The sequence below is a fragment of the Coloeus monedula genome, assembly GCF_965178545.1.
Source record: "Coloeus monedula genome assembly, chromosome: 20".
Taxonomy (NCBI): Eukaryota; Metazoa; Chordata; class Aves; order Passeriformes; family Corvidae; genus Coloeus; species Coloeus monedula.
This window is the reverse complement of record NC_138800.1, coordinates 1,396,240-1,410,687: the sequence shown is the minus strand read 5'-3', so window position 1 is coordinate 1,410,687 and position 14,448 is coordinate 1,396,240. Positions and strand designations below refer to the sequence as shown.

Below are 14,448 nucleotides of genomic sequence, written 5' to 3'. Positions count from 1 at the left end.
TGGGGATCCCCCACACCAAACCAGACCAGGCTCAGGGTCTATTTTCTTCTAGAAACAGGACAAAGCATCACAGGTTTTTGGAAGTTACTGATTGACATGTTTTGTTTTTCCAGAAACCTGGCAAGTGGTGTGCTATGCACGTTCACATCGCCTGGCAGATCTACCATCACCAACAGAAAGTCAAGGTCAGTGCTTGGGCAGCCTGGACTGGGGGTGAAGGGCCCAGAGCAGAGCTCTGAGAGGAAGAGTTGGCTCTCAGCTGGGCACTTCTGTGCCATGGCCAGTGCCTTGGTAAAGTAACACACACACAGCATTGAGCAGAAGCCTCATTTCTGAGAGTTGGTATAAGGATGAAAAGCTAAAGGCAGAGTCCCAGCAGAGTGTCTGGGATGTGTTGGAGCAAGGACAGCTGATCCTGGGCCATAACTACAGCTTTGTAGCTTGGAAGGGTGAACAAGGTGGCTTTTATTTATTCATTTATGGCTGAGGACACAACTGTATCAAGTGGGAATTTTTTAAAGTCTGGAGAAGCTGGGCACGTGTATCCCATTCCTCCTATTAATGTCCAGGGGCAGGAGAGAGTGCAGGCGGATTTCTCCTGTCCCTAGGATGCTTTACCCAGTGTGGCTGCACAGGCTCCCATCACTCTTCCTTCACAGCCCTCATGGCTGGAGGGTGGCACCTGGATGTGTCCAGGCTGCCCAGGCAGCCACAGCCTCTCAGGGGATGTTGTGTTATCAGACACTGCCTCACTGCACCGAAGGTTAAGGGATGGAAGTCCTGTCTTAATTATTTTTGAAGCTCTGAGACTTCAAGGGTGAAGGCCATGGGCAGTTTCCCATTTGTACTGTAACTGTATTTCCATTGCACATGGGCTCTGGGAAGGTTTCTTTCCCTTTGTAGTATTTTCACTGTTCTCATCACTGAAGAATCTTGTGTTGCTCCTGAAGTTTTCCAGTGAGTCAGGAATGGTTGCTGCTCTTCACTGCTCATACTTCAGGAGTCAATAGCTTGTGTTAGAAACTGAAATTACCAGGGAATCCACAGCACTCTGCAGTCTGTGTATGCACTTGCATTGTGTAGGTAAGAATATGAAGATGTTGAACAGCTATGAAAACCTGCAGCTAATAGAGTTTAAAAATAACCCTTTTAAACAAGGTTGACAGGTTAATTTGCTGCAGTAGACATATCTCTCTTCTCTGCTTCCTTATGTTTCCCCTGCTAGTGATCTTCATTCATCTTCCCATTATCAAAAAAGACAAGGTTATAGACCTAGAGAGTTATATGTCCTTCTTTTATTTTATTGAAAAGGTATTTTCTTGAAATGAAATTATTATTCCCATGCTATCTATGTCCTTTGAATCTTCCTTGATTTGATATTCAGAGAGAGGTCATACCAGTATATTTATAACTCACAGTAAATGCCATTTTCATACAGCCATTTCTTTTACCTCATTCTTTTCTACCTTGCATGTTAAAAAAAAAAAGCAGGAATAAAGCTCAGAAGCACAGGAGAGGATGTTGCTTGAGTTTTTGAGGCTGTGCATGATGATATTTTCAAGAATAAGTGAGAAGTGTGTCTGTCAGTAAGGAGAGTTGGAGTGTCCCCCCCGCTCATGTGACCACAAAGGGTGAATTTGCCTGAAGGCTCACACAGGACAATTTCTCCTTCTACCCCATGGTTGTGAAGGTGCCTTTTCTTCTGCACAAGATGAAGGTGCTGCCTGACCACAGAGCAGGGAATCAAAGGGGTTGATTTCCAGTTTGCATGTGGTGCCGCGAGCCTGCTGCCAGTAACGATCTGGCCTAGTAATTGCTTGCAGAGGGCCAGGCACTGAAGGAGCAGGCACGATGGGAAACTTTAAAACACAACCTTCCTGACCTCAGGAAAAATTGCATGCAGCTGCAGATGCTGTTTGGCTGCCTGTGCCTCTGCAGCAAGACCTGGGTAACCTCTGCATGCCCCAGGAATTCCACAGGGCTGCACAGCAGCTCAGGGCACAGAGCACATTTACACCCTCCTTACACTGACCACTGCTCAGGAGAGGATTTATGCTCCATAATTGGGCCTCTCTCCTTTAGGAAAGGCCTTCCAGCCTGATCTGACAGCAGTGCAGACATCTACATTGATTTTCGTGGGCACCACATTAAGGTGTTACACATTTTCTGGAAATACATTCGGAAGGATTGGCATCCAGGGGGTGCTCCCCTGAACAGAAACTGGGGATAAAAGAAATGTGACCATTTCTCTGGTACTATTTTAAGGTAAACCAACACATTCAGAAATCTTTTAACACATCCGTGGTATTCCTGTTCCTCTTCAGACAGGGATTTGTTCATTATTTAGAGCAGCACCATTCATATGGCTGCAATTAAAGCTTCAGCCAGCTTTTGCTATTCTGAGTAATGCCTGTCAGGGGTTTATAACTTGGTTGTTAAAAAAGAATAAAAAGAGTTCACAGCATAAAAATCTGGCACACAGGATTCAACTGAGGCATTTGTATTTTCTGAACTCCTTTTAACTATTAAAGCACTTCAGTGTTACTTTCTTAAAAAACATGACCTTAACTTGGCCACCTTTGCCATTTCAGTATTCTTGCAGGCCATTATCTCCAGACACAGAAAATGCCTTTGTTTCTCTTTTTTATTTCTTGTTTTCTGTCTTTTTTTCTTTTTTTGTTCTCATGGCTACACAGACATGTTTCTAGCACTTGAAAAACAGCTACTAGGCATGCACATTAATTTGATCATAACTTTTTAACATGCATATTTATATCATTGTAATAGTCTGTACTCGGGGCTGGCACAGTCTTAAATACTGATTTATAAAGCGTAGCCTGCTCCAGAATTACTGTTGAGATCTCCTGGTTCCATGTTACCCATTTATCAATCCTTTCAGCTGCCCTGCACAGTTAATCAGCAATCTGCATTTAGGGAGTTCTGGCAGCACAGGTAATTGAGAATTTGGTTTTCTTCCTTCATTCTATAAAACTCCTGAAGTAGGCACCACTGAAACGAGGATGTGGCACAAAGAAGAGCCCATCCTTCATCTACTTCTCACTCACAATACAGCTGCCTCAGCAAATTCCCCTCACAAAAGAGAGGCTGCTGACTCTAACACATGTAAATAAAGACATGCAGCACTTTGAATCTGGAGCGGGAGCTGTCCGAGTGGGACTCAAACACTCTTGCTCTGCACTCCTGCTCCTTTTAGCCCCTCGCTGCAGCCTGAGAGGCTCTGGAGGATGCTCTGCATCCAGCATTTCTTGGTGGCAGCTTTCCCTTGGAAATGAGTGGTTCTGGTGTCCGTGTCCCCTGCCCACCTGCGACCAGGACCATTCCCATTTATTACTGTGGGACCGACCTGTCCTTGTAGTTCAGCAAGTGTCTGAGGCCTCCTCAGAGATTTTTATGTTTGCTGTTGAAGGCAGCTCTGTGTTGAATACCCTGGAGGGGTGGATGTGAGCATATGTGAAAACACTGGTGAAATTGGCAGGAAATATGCAGGAGCCTGAGCTTTTCCCTCTTTGCCTTAGATCTCCCTTCCAGGAAAACAGCTGTGCACCTGTGCTCGGGGTCCCAAAATCCAATATTCTTGTTAAAATGTCAGCATGACTGAGCTGCTCTACCCACATCATTCTGGAAGTGCCTTTTGCTGTTACCTTTTCAGTCTCTTCCAAGTCCTGTTTTCCATTTCAGAAACAGATGCAGTCTGATCCACACAAGCTGGACTTTGGCCTGAAGCCAGAATTTCTGAGCAGGCCACCAGGCCCCAGCCTTTTTGGAGCCATCCACCATCCCCATGACCTGGCTCGGCCCTCGACTCTCTTCTCCACAGCCAGTGAGTACTGAGAAGTGAAATCCCCTTCTTGCTCCTTGCTCATTAAAATGCTAATCCTTGCCATGAATTTCCCATATGCTTTGGCTTATGAACTCTCTGCAAGACATGCCAGGGGCTATTGGTCTATTTGATAAGTATTTAAAACTATTCTGTATGCTTTTATAAAAGCCCAACCTGCTGAAACGCTGCACAGGTAGAAAATGAAGGGACATTCCCTCACAGACTGATGTCTGATGATCATGGAGATGAGATGTTGGAAATAAGCTGTACTTCACATGCACTGCCTTTTTGTTTCTGACCTGAAACATTCATTCCCCTGCATCCCTTTTCCTCTAACGGGGTATTTCTGTTTGGAAAAGCAGCTGCTCTTTGCATAGGATCCTGAGAGCCCCACGCAGGGCACAGCAGTGTCAGCTCATATGAGCTGTTTTAAGAAATGACAGCCCAGAGCACAGCGAGTCCCTCTCTGAGCTTTTTCTGGGAATTGACCCCTTTTGCTTTGTTTTGGCAGGTGGGGGGCATCCAGCCGGGACTCCTTTTGGCCCACCACCCCACCACAGCAACTTCCTCAACCCAGCTGCTCATTTAGGTACGTCCTCTCTCAGCTCATGGGGAGTACAGCTGACACACTGACCACTGAGAAATTACAGATCTCCTCTGTGGAGACACTCTGAGTATTCTGCTTACTAACCTTTACAAATGGCACATTTTAGCTGTTTAATTTTAGTCTTTACCCACGTAGAAATTCTAAACACGCAGAATAGAGTCACTGACGGTGTGTTTTGAAATATTTCTGGACATTAGAGGAGTAGAGTGGCAGGACTGGCTGGGTTTCACTGGAGTTATGCTTAAATCCAGTAAAAAACTGCCTTAAGGGCAAGGCTTTGGATCACAGAGATGTTTCTTTTCCTAAATCCTACTTAAATGTCTGTTTTTTCCATCAAAGTGAATAGGAAACGTAACTTTAAAATCTTGTGATCTGGCCTCGTGTCTGTTATGGAAAACTAGTGAATACACATTTAAAACCAGAACCACCCAAGTTACCAGATGCTGTTATTTCCTTTTTACCTTACTGCTGTTGTAATGAGGTGATCTGCTCCTTATGGGAGCATCCAGGACTCTAAGTTGGCATTATTTTATTTTGCATGGGGAAGGATTTAGGAGGGTCACCAAACTGGTACAGCAAACACCCAGTGCAGGTTTATCATTCTGCACTTTGGTGCCTATGGAAAATGCTGGCTTTGGGCTTCTTTTTCTCTGTGCTGGTATTTATCAGAAGTGACTTCGTCAAAATTGTTAGACTGCTCCAAAATAAAGTGAGAATTTGCTTTATATGATTTTCCTGTGGCCTGTATGCATCAACTAAAAAAATTGCTCCAGCATTTTTCAATCCATACTAGCCTTCTGTGTAGTATTAGCAACAAACACCAAGGGAATCACAGAATGTTCAGGCCAGCATGACACATCAGGGTAACAGGACATTTTATTTATACCCTGGCTCAGGTTTAGGAGACATGGCCTGAAGGTGTTTGGAGCACAGTTGCCAGAGTTAATAGTCTGACTAGCAAGGGACATTTCCTGAGGAAGACCATGGAAGGAAATGAAAGGAAGTAAAACTGGAGATGTTTGCAGGCTTCAGTTGAAGTACCATTTGTATTTTAACATCTTGATTTTCTTTAAGAGGGAGTTTTTCTGGTAGACAATGCCATGGGTATGGCCAGGAACAAACCCACGTGTTTAGTGTCCCAGCCCCTCAGAACCCTGCTGTGCTGTGCTGTGGGGGGATGCTGTTCCAGCACTGCTGGGCACAGCTGGGATGCAGTAGGATGCCCCAGTGGTGCTGTAGGAGAACTGGCAGCATCAGGGAGTTTCAGCTGTTTGTGTTGGTTTGCAGAGCCCTTCAACCGGCCGGCGTCGTTCAGCGGCCTCACCGCCGTGGGCAGCAACGCCTTCGGGGGGCTCGGGAACCCCACAGTCAGTGAGTACCGGGGCCATGACCCTCCTTGCTCTGCAGCTCAGCAGATGCACTGAGGGGACTGTTTGCTCTCTTTTTTACTGGTTGATTTCATCACCTACCACTAAGAGATGGGAATTTGGAAAGCGACCTTTTTCAGTCGTCAGTAAATCGTTTTCTGTTAATTACTTAATTGTTTGGGTTCAACCTAGTGCTAAATGTCACCATTACATTGTTCATTAAAAAAAAAAATCGAGCTTTTGAGTGTTTGTGAAATTTCCCATGGTTTTGTTGCATGTTCAGAAGTAAATAATGTGTGCAGCTAGGGAGCTGTGGATGGAAACTTTTTTTTTTCCTGTCTCACCAGTAACCCAGGCCATGTGCCTGGAAAAGATCACTAACCTGCATTTACTAGTCCAGGATCATCAACATTTCTCTAAATTTGGCCAGTCACAGAAAATCATCCTTTTAAAAGTCACTCTCTTTCTTCATACTTCAAATCTGGCATGATTTTGGTCACATATTATTTTATTTTGGTTCAGGACCAAACGCAACAAGTTCCATTATTTATAGTCCCTATAATGGTCATTTTCTGATGTCTCCAAAATATTTGGAATAAGGTTCATTGTCACTTTTATCTTACTCCTTCATCCCTTGTCAATTTTATCCACAGCATTTCCCTTTCCAATTAAAAGAGCTGTCAGATGCCTGCCCATTTTTAGGAATGAGACCCTCTAATGAATCTCTGTTAATTTCCTTTCCTTTTCCAGCTCCCAATAATATGTATTCATTTTAACTCTGAGTGCTGTAAAAGTTGTTTTGGTAAGTACCTTCACTAGAGCATACCTTTTTCTTAAACCTTTTTGTTTTCCACTTCACCATTTCAGCACCCAACTCAATGTTCGGCCACAAGGATGGCCCCAGTATGCAGAGCTTTAGCAACCCTCACGAGCCCTGGAACCGACTGCACCGAACTCCTCCTTCGTTCCCGACCCCTCCGCCCTGGCTGAAGCCAGGAGAGCTGGAGCGCAGTTCATCTGCTGCAGCTCATGACAGAGATAGAGATGTAGATAAACGAGACTCATCTGTTAGTAAAGATGACAAAGAAAGGTACGAAAGAACACTTCCAAGAATTGTCTAGTTCAAAGCTTGGGGCTCCGTTCCGCTTTTAACCCTCCCCAGCCTGGCACGTTGTGAACCCAGAGCTTCACCAGAGGCACACCTGGAGCTGTCCCCAGGGTGGCACCACAGAAGAGGCAGGTTTCCAGCTCAGGTGTTTCCCTCTGCAAGGTTTCTCTTCCCACTTGCATGTCATACTTCACCTGAAGGAGCTTTGCTGGTTCAGGCAGTGTCAAGTGGGAATAGAATCAGACCCACCCACTGTTACCGTGTGGGTTACATGGTCATAGGTCTCTTGAAGGGTTAACATGGAGGTAGTGCCTGACAGGATGGAAAAAAGGTTTCTGAAGTCCATCAGATGCTTGTCTGCACCTTCAAATACTTAAACAACTTCGTAAATCAGACCTTGTCTGCAAAACAAGTAACGTTTTCGCCCTGCTCAGAAATGGCCTGACCAGAGGGACCAGTGATAAAGGTGTGAGATGAGAGCACTAAAGTGCACCAGGAATGTCATGTGCCAAAACCCACAGCAAGCTTCAGAGCATGCAGTTCATGAAAAGCACCTTATTTCCCCTCAAAAAAGCCCCTACACTTGCACTGCTGTTACACACCGTCAAGCACAGCTTTTATTCAGTGTTTTACATGGACTGGCATGCTCACATGTCCAGGCTGGGAAGGATTAATGGAAAGTAAAACCTGGTCATATTTTTTTTGTCAGGACTGTTCCCATTATTTAGTTAACGCAGTGACAATTCCTCTTAACACTGAAGTACCAAATTTGTAAGAATTTGCCATTCAGCAAGTGTCATGCCTTCCTTGAAAAATGCAGAGAGGCTGATTTCAGCTTTTTCAGTTGTGGCTTGATGGCTTTCCTGTTGAGTTTGCACATTACTTTACTACATAATGGCTATTTGTTTCTAATATTTTAACCTAAAAGAGTATTTAGGAGATGTGCTTTTCTGACTTCTCTGTCACTAACCCAAATATACGCATCAGTAGCCTTTTCTAAAAGAAGTTATGCTAACACATTAGATATTCTAAAACTACATGTAAGAGCTTTTCTACATTGTTATAAAAGAAAGGCGAACTACAGAACTTCTCACCTACATTTTCCATTTGGAATATTTTCTGTTTGGTAGCATAGCTTCATTATTTTCATGTCTGATGTTAATGCTTCAAAAGAAATGGCTGTTACAAATTGGGGTTTCTGTCCTGCAAAAGGCTTAAGCATGTGAGTAATTCTACTGGCTTGAATGGCAAAGCATTTTAGTTACTATGATCTGGGTAGCCTGTAGAATTATGTGATTATTTTGGTTGCTGTTCTGTTGTTTTCTCATGAAGTGTTTCTGCTGAAGAAAATCCCTTACTGAAAACATTCCTTGCAATCTGCTTTGGCATTGCCTGAACTCCCTATCACAGCTCAGAACATACCTATTTTCAATAATTCGAGACCTTAGCAGTGAGCATCATCCATCCCTCATACTTGTGCACAATTCCAGCTTGCAGTGAGTGCAGTCCTGGTTTCACCCCTGCAGCGCTGCCGTGTGCCCGGCTCTGTGGGCTGGGTCATTGCACTTTGCAGCATGTCCACACCTGACCTGTGTGAGGAGAGCTTGAGAATGCATCCCAGAGCTGTGCTCCCTGTGGAGAGAATGTCTGGAGGAGCTGAGAGCCTCTCCTACCTCTTCCTTGACATTCAGTGGCAGCCAGCAGGGTGAGCACAGAGCTTTCTAGTTGAGGTCTCAAGCTTTGTTACCTATTATTAATTAATTTGCTCAAGCAGGAAGAGCCGGGAATCACACCCAGGGGTTTGATTTCATCCCAAAATCATCTGGTTATCAAGGGTAGAACTTGATCAGCCCAAAATGGGCCAGGTAGCCAAAAGCATTGATCTCAACTCCTGCCTGCAGTGGAAAGGTCTCTCAGAAGCCTCTCTGAGCTTGGCCCTCCCCACCTAAGGTCGGTGTTAGATGGGTGGAGATCCCTGGTGGCTCCTCTTGGATCAGCGGTATGGCCTGTGCACCACAGCCCCTCCCAGCCAGACTGAGAGAGGTGAATCCCTCGAGGCAGCCCAGATAGTACAAAACTGCAGCAGTGACCCTTTCCTGGCTGGGAGTGACACTGCAGAGCCCTGAGTGCTCCTGGAACATTGCATGTCCCTTCCAACCTGGGGTATTCTATGATTCTGTGATTGATTGCAGCTGTGGAGGGCTTTTTTTTTTTTTTCTAAGGACTCCCTTTTTCCAGCCCAACATTAGGAAAAAAATCAGCAAAAATAGCAAATGTAGAAAGCAGGATTTGTTCCTTTTCCAGCGGTATTTTGTTTAAAAGATGTCACTGAACACTTCCAGTATAATAATAATAATGGCATTTAAGGGTTTGTAATCCTAGAACATTAAACCAAACCAACCAAGAATCTATTGATCTTTTAATCAATACAAATGAGGCACACTCCTCAGCATAAGAAATTCAGTATTTTTCAGTGTAGCACACAGCCTCAGAACTTCTCTTACTTAGTAATAAGTTCATTGGATAAGGTGATCTTAAATTTCTTCCTTGTGGAGGCAGTGGCTTAGAGCTGTTCTCATATTATCAACCTAAGGAGCTCTTGACAAATTTGAGGATTAAAAAGCTATTCCTTCTCTCTCCACTGGACTACATGCAGTTCATTTAAATGAGCTGGATAATCAGGAGCCTCTTGAGATGTTACCAACACTGTCATTGAATATGATGGCATTGGCAAAGGAATTTGTTATTTTGGTTGCACATATATTTTTCCTTAATTACAGAAAATGCCTGTTGAAATTACTAAGAGGTTAAAATCATTGGAACTGAGGGATTAGATTCACCTTGTGAATTTGATTAGTTTTAAATGGGAAAGCTTTTTCACTTAGCGTTGCCCATAACAACTCCTGGTCAACACTACTTCCTGAAAATAATTGGTATGGAACCCATTTCCATATTTAGATTCTTGTTCACTGCCAGACAATAATTCCCTAATCTTCTGTGCACCATAAGTAGGTTTGAAAGATGGAATTAATTCACGGTATTTTCTGATTTCGTAGCGTTGGCCCTGTCCCGGCTCTGCTTGTTTTAACCTAGAATTGGGAAGGGTTGGTCATCTGAGGAGCAGCTGGCTCCAGGGGTGATGTTTTCAGAGCAAGTCTGAAGGTTGAACGGATAGAGCAGACTGATCTCTGCTTAGGAGGTCAGCACATAATCTGTGTGATGGGCAGCTCTGTTAAACACTTGCACTGAGGGTCACTGCACACTTGGGGAAGTGCCTTCCTGTCAGAGAGGTGGCTTGGCACCATCAGTACTGGCTTCTTGAAAGGCTTTTGTCTCACTTTGAAGAAGTAAATTGAACTGTGAGAAGTAAATTGAAAAGCTAGACATTCGAAGAGAATAGAGGAGAGAAATTAGTAGTGTACATAGGTCTGGAAATATTTTTAAAAGTCATTTGAAAAAACAGTTATCTATTTTCCCAAATGTATTCTTAATAGAAAAAGTAGGTAGAATACTATTAACCATGTAATTCAGATTTAATTGCCTCACTTCTTGGATGAAATGAGAATGTTTTTCCTTTTCTCTCTCTTCTTTGCAAACATTTAAGGCCACTGTCTTAGAAATACATGTCCTAGAGCTAGATTCCCATGTGGAGCCTTCTGTGGACTTCAGTGTTTGAGACCTCCATCAGATTCTTCACAGAGCAGCTTTGGAGATCTGCTGCTGCTGGGATGAGAGAGCAGAATAGGCCAAGTTTCGAGATGGGATGTTCTTCTGGAAGTTTTGGTGTGCCAGAGGCACAGTGCATTTCCTGGTGTGTGTCACCAGCTCTCTGCAAAGCCACAAGTAGAAAGCCAGGCACTCTGATGCTTTGTTTTCTTCGCAGAGCTTCTCATACCTTCATTTCACACTTCTCTTTTTTGTAGGGAGAGCATTGAGAAAAGACACTCCAGCCATCCTTCGCCAGCACCTATCCATCCAGTAAACTCCCTCGGACATAACCGCAGCTCGAGTGAGCAGATCAGGAGCCATCTGAATCCCGAGGTTCGAGAAAAAGAGAAGCCCAAAGAACGAGAGAGGGATCACTCCGAATCTCGGAAGGAAATTAATGTTGAAGAGCACAAGGTGAAGGACAACTACGTTTCGGAGAAAGAAGGCCTGAGCCATGAAAGCCGAGTGGTGGAAGAGTCTAAGCAAATGCCCAGGGTTCCTTCCCCCTATGCCAGGCCCCCCGTTGTGGAGAGCACCAGGCCTAACAGCACTTCCAACCGCGAGGCCGACAGGAAGAACGAGCCGGCGTACGATAACCCGAAGAAAAGCAACGAAGTCAAGGTGAAAGAAGAGCGAAAGGAAGACCATGATGTTCAAACTGAGGGACCTCAGACTCATAGGTCATCTGATCAGCCACCACCTATATCCACATCCAACGTCCATCCAAGTCCTTTAGTTTCTATGCCCATGACTGTAGGTGTGACTGGTATACATCACATGAACAGCATCAGTGGCCTGGATAGGACTCGCATGATGACCCCTTTTATGGGAATTAGCCCAATTCCTGGTGGAGAACGTTTCCCCTATCCTTCTTTCCACTGGGATCCAATGAGAGATCCCTTGAGAGATCCCTACAGAGAGCTGGATATTCATCGGAGAGACCCCCTGGGCAGAGACTTTTTGCTAAGAAATGACCCCCTCCATCGCCTCTCTACACCAAGGTTGTATGAAGCAGACAGGTCATTCAGGGATCGGGAACCTCACGACTACAACCACCACCACCACCATCACCACCCTCTGTCCGTGGACCCGCGCCGGGAGCACGAGAGGGGCACCCACCTGGACGAGCGGGAGCGGCTGCACATGCTCCGCGAGGACTACGAGCACGCGCGCCTGCACTCGGTGCACCCCGCCGCCCTGGACGGGCACCTGCCCCACCCCGGCCTCCTCACGCCAGGATTGCCCAGCATGCACTACCCCCGCGTCAGTCCCCCCACGGGACACCAGAACGGCCTCCTCAATAAAACTCCCCCCACAGCAGCTCTCAGTGCCCCTCCACCTCTTATCTCTACGCTGGGCCCTCGGCCCGGCTCTCCCAGAAGGACTACTCCTCTGTCCACAGAGATGAGAGAGAGGCCTCCCTCTCACACCCTCAAGGACATCGAAGCTCGATAAGCAGAGTGAGACTCAATAAAAACCAGAGCAAGAGGGACAAAAACCTTGTAAATGAACATTATATAAAGACCTTCTTACTAGTCATTGATACAGACTGGGGATGTGACCCACTGTACAATATGTATAGACCTGAGTGCAAAGATTTTGAAATGATTTTTTTTGTATATTATATGTTGAAATTTTCCAGATCTTTTAGCCAAGTCCATATGTTCCTCGTGTCTCCTACTCTATTTTATTTCTAGTTTAAAAATTTCAAAATTTGAACTGAAGAACAAGACATCAGTCTGAGCGATTTGACTAGAAACAAGCCACCACCAATGTCAACCCTACAAAGCTCTTTCAAACCAGAAGTGAAGTCAATTGTAGATATTTATGTAAAAAGATTGCTTCATGGATTAATGGTTCATATATGCAAAAAGGGTAAGATGAAAGCTTTACTTTGTACAAATGTAAATAGATAAAATTAAGTAACATAATACATTAATACTTCTTAAACTGTGCTATTTGCAAACTTAATATTGATCAACACAGTCTGCTTATGCTGTGTTACTTATATTGTTATAGACAGCTAAACCCCTTCAACTATGCAATGAATTTTAAGGCTTTTCACAAAAGCCTTTATAACTTAAAGGAGCCTTTTCAACACACAACATAATTAAAGTCATATTTTCCCTGAACAAGCTCATTTATAATGGAAGCCTATTTCTCTTGTTTTGATGAAGAAACAGCCCTTCAGAGGTGTAGTTCTCTGTGTGAAGCCCTGCATCAGGCTGCTGAGGTCACTGGAGCTCGTGTGTCCCTTGGATGGTGTCAGGGATAGTGCTCTGTAGTCACTGATACAGAGTCATGGCAGATTGGGTTTCAGTCATATTAATCTGGGTTAAATGGTAATAATCAAATGCTGGATATTTTCCAGAACTTTTGTCACTTAACATGTCAAATTTATTTTGGGAAGAACATCTGCTTACAGCCATTCATGTCTGGTTTTATTGCCAGTGTGTCATTTTTGTCTGTACACACATTTTTTTTTGTGTTAAGTGATTTTTAGCTACATTGAAACAAATCCTACAAGAAAGCAAATACTTTTCTAAATGATGGATATGTTTTCACTGTGGATCAGTAGTTTAATTAATGAACTCCGTTGCAGATTTCATAATGCAATTTATTGTATTTCAGTTGGTAATAAAGTCTGTGAATAGTTAACAGGTCAGCCTTGTTGTTCCCTAATCATAGAAGACATGAAATAACATGAAGAACCTGGTCCTTTTTAAAAATATGCATCAAACTTCTGAAATCTGTCTTTTCATAACACACTTTTTTATAATGCGTTAAGTTTCTTGTCTAAATATTTGGAGAGAATATGACTTTATCAGAGAGAATTCAATATCTTGTCTACTGGACTGTAAAATATATGTATGAAATAAAATTAGTTCCATTGGTCTTCTAGTGTATTAAAGTGCTATCTGAAGTTGTTACCCTGTTTTGGCAAAAAAAAAGAAAAAAAGAAAAAAGTTAACTACAGACAGTTGTTTCTAATGATCAGAGATCTATTTTAGTAGTCAACTGAAGGTTTAGTTGTGAGCTTCAGATTTTGTGAACTCCAGATGTTGTGCGGTGTTTCTTTTTTTTTTTTTCTTTTTTTTTTTTTTTTTTTTTTTACGAGCAAAAGGAAAAATACAAAAAAATCCCAACCCTGAGGAATATGTACACTGGAACCGTAGTGGTAGCTTTCAGTATTGTAAAGAGATTGTTATATACAAACCTTTTTGCTGTTTATCCTGTATGTAATAAAGTCCTTTCTAGATCCTATGTGAACAGAAAAGTGAAGCGGCTCTCAATCTTCAGCATGTTTCCTCCTCAGCGAAGACTTGTGTAATGTAAATTGTGCCATGTTATTAAAAAATGTGAACTAAACTGCTAGGTGCTTCTTTGTGTGCAGTACCCCATCGTTGCTATGGGGAGGAAGTCCTTTTTCCCACCAGTGGGGTTTTGTTCAGAAGGAATAGCTGTTAAAAATGCAAAGGAAATGGCGAGCTTTTATAAGCCATCTTGTTGAAATCATTAGAGCATTCAGGGAAAAAGGAACAAAAAGGAGACCAGATCCTTGGCTTGTCCAGATTCTTTAAAATATAGTAATGCCCTACTTGGATTAGATTCTAATTAGACCATAATCTTGGTCTTCTGGATGCACATCATTAAAAGCCCAAGTTACTGAAGGAAGGCAGGTCTGGATGGCCACAGAAGGATGTAACTACTGGAGCAAGTGTGAGAGGCCCCACGAGACCGGATCTGATTGAGGGCATCATCTTCCAGGCTCATCTCATCCTTGTTAGAGGAGCCTGACAGCTCTGGCAGCGTCTTC

General features: G+C 43.6%; 1 protein-coding gene across 2 annotated transcripts in view; it reads left to right on the top strand.

The window, feature by feature from the left end:
• The window catches only part of AUTS2 (activator of transcription and developmental regulator AUTS2), a gene marked incomplete at both ends in the record, with an annotated part of 761,383 nt that extends 749,297 nt beyond the window's left edge, over positions 1–12,086 (top strand). For both annotated transcript variants that reach the window (XM_082294494.1, XM_082294493.1), the window contains 6 exons: positions 114–185; positions 3,700–3,841; positions 4,353–4,430; positions 5,736–5,819; positions 6,683–6,905; positions 10,847–12,086. In XM_082294494.1, coding sequence (XP_082150620.1) covers positions 114–185; positions 3,700–3,841; positions 4,353–4,430; positions 5,736–5,819; positions 6,683–6,905; positions 10,847–12,086 — 1,839 coding nt within the window. The remainder of the gene's footprint in view (positions 1–113; positions 186–3,699; positions 3,842–4,352; positions 4,431–5,735; positions 5,820–6,682; positions 6,906–10,846) is intronic.
• Positions 12,087–14,448: the final 2,362 nt, after the last annotated feature.